The sequence below is a fragment of the Gracilinanus agilis genome, unplaced genomic scaffold (assembly GCF_016433145.1).
Source record: "Gracilinanus agilis isolate LMUSP501 unplaced genomic scaffold, AgileGrace unplaced_scaffold61048, whole genome shotgun sequence".
Lineage (NCBI taxonomy): Eukaryota > Metazoa > Chordata > Mammalia > Didelphimorphia > Didelphidae > Gracilinanus > Gracilinanus agilis.
In genome coordinates this window covers 1-2,125 of record NW_025396357.1, presented here as the reverse complement: position 1 = coordinate 2,125, position 2,125 = coordinate 1, and the positions used below count along the sequence as shown (strand labels likewise).

At 41.9% G+C, this 2,125-nt stretch overlaps 1 protein-coding gene across 1 annotated transcript; it reads left to right on the top strand.

Annotated features, from left to right (window-relative positions):
• The first annotated feature begins 6 nt into the window (after positions 1-6).
• Positions 7-1,370, top strand: LOC123256569 (zinc finger matrin-type protein 2-like). The gene is made up of 2 exons (XM_044685162.1): positions 7-310; positions 988-1,370. The coding sequence occupies exons 1-2, from the start codon at positions 182-184 to the stop codon at positions 1,129-1,131; spliced, it is 273 nt and encodes a 90-aa protein (XP_044541097.1). The 5' UTR covers positions 7-181; the 3' UTR covers positions 1,132-1,370.
• The last annotated feature ends 755 nt before the right edge of the window (positions 1,371-2,125 follow it).

The following is a 2,125-nucleotide window of genomic DNA, read 5'->3' as shown; positions in this document are numbered from 1 at the left end:
ATTTTCCTCATTTGTAGTATAAAGGAATTTAACTAGATGTTCTTTGCTCTTAAGGTCCTAATTTTGGCGATGGGGGCTGGAGGTGGAGGAGAGAAGAGATTTGAGAGAGAGTAGGGAGATAAGGAGCTGGAAGGACAGAGAGTGGTTCTGTCCTCCCCCTTCAGATCAAAGGAATCTGGGCATGTCTATGCGTGTGCAGCGTTCCACCTTGGATCAGGTGAAGAAACGCTTTGAAGTGAACAAAAAGAAGATGGAAGAAAAGCAAAAGGACTATGACTTTGAGGAGAGGATGAAGGAACTCAGAGAGGAGGTAAGGTTTAAGCTGCCCTCTCCAAATGGATGTTTCCATAAAATGTGGCTTTCAGATCCACTAGAAGCATTCTTCTCTCAGCATGATGTAGAGTCAATATCTGGTACAGAACACACCCTTTCCCTGTCTCTATATTGCCTCTCTGTAGTTTCCAAAGCCCAGTAATGAGTATTGAGATAAATAGGTGTAGACCACAACATGTAAATCCCAATTCCAATACCCTCTTCCTGACTTGCTTACATTCCAGAGGGGAAATACTCATCCTTTAGCAGGGAACCCTTTGATATAGAATTTCTTTCTGATTCCTGATTTCCAGTGTTTCTGAAGTGGTGATCTCTTTTGATGGTGAAGTGAACAAAAGTTGAAATAAAGTAAAAGAAGCTTTTGCCGTCATCTGTTTTTCAACTTTCCAATGCCCTTTTTCAACCTTTTTCTTTGGTCTATATTCTTGAAATTCCATCTTTTTTGTAGTAAATGTCTTGCTTGTAGAAAAAAAGGAAATCTTTGGACCTTTGTCATGAGTTAGGTGGGAATTTCTGGTAGATGACCCATAGTCCAGTGTCCATATATGACTAGTTTTTCCTCTTAGTGAAGTTTGCTTTGGGCTCCTGATTTGGAGTTTCATAACATGGCTATGGATTAGAAAAAGCTAAAATCATCCTGTAACTCTTTTGCAGGAAGAGAAGGCCAAAGCCTACAAGAAGGAGAAACAGAAGGAGAAGAAACGAAGGGCAGAGGAGGACTTGACATTTGAAGAAGATGATGAGATGGCAGCTGTTATGGGCTTCTCTGGCTTTGGTTCCACCAAAAAGAGCTACTGATGCTCTCTGAATTTGTCTTATTCCCAAGCCTGACTCTGGGATCACTAATATCTGAGGCATTTGGGGAAATTCTTCAAAGACCTGACATATGGAGAGAAGAATGGAGTTTGTTTCTCTCCCTTTGAGAGTGGGGCCAGGATCTGGATAAGTTGGGTTCTAGCCCTCAAGTTTTCATATTTGATGGAGCTGCAGTTCATCTGTCCTAACTTCCTAATAAAAAAGAAACCTCCCACTCTTCAGCTGCTCCCTGAACCTCTTCCTGCATCTGTCCTTCTCTCTTCCCTTCTTCCTCTCTCAATGATTATCATAAAGTTCCCCAAGTTTCTGCTTTTGTTCTCTTGCCTTCTCTGCCCTACCTCACCTTACACCTTCAATGTTCTGATTGTTTACTCCTAATGTTCTGTGACCGTGTGTGTACACATATAGTATTTCTGCCAGGTACTTGTATATATGGGCAAGTGCATGAAGAATTCCTGTAGAGGGCTGGAGCCAGAGCAATGAGGCCATAGCTTCTCTCATTCCTGATGTCTTGGGCTGCAGCTGCCCCCATGGCTTGTTTTAGAGCAGTGTTGGCAAAGGTTTTCCAGTTTGGATGGCCAAATTGCAACTTCAAGCTGCCTCTGAGCGCTGAATTACCCTGAAGAGCAGAGAGAGGAAGTGCTCCCTTTGGGCAGCTGGACAGAGGAGCAGAGCATGCAAAAAATGTCCTCAGGTGTTGTCTAATGGAGCCACTCCCCAAGTGCTGGCTCTACATGTGTGCTATGCCTGAGCCAATGTTGTTTTAGAGCATGTAATGGAGAATTAAATGAATGAGTTTTGGTGTAGCTTGTTTCTGTTAAGTTGTTTGATTTTTTTTTTTTTTTTAGTCCTGTTCTGTTTTAAGCCTTTTAATTTGTATCCATCAAATGGGAATTATCTGTTTTTTGTCTTCCTTGTATTTAGGCTCTAATATGAGTCTTAACTGATACAAAAAGCCTCAGTGTGGGATTTTGTG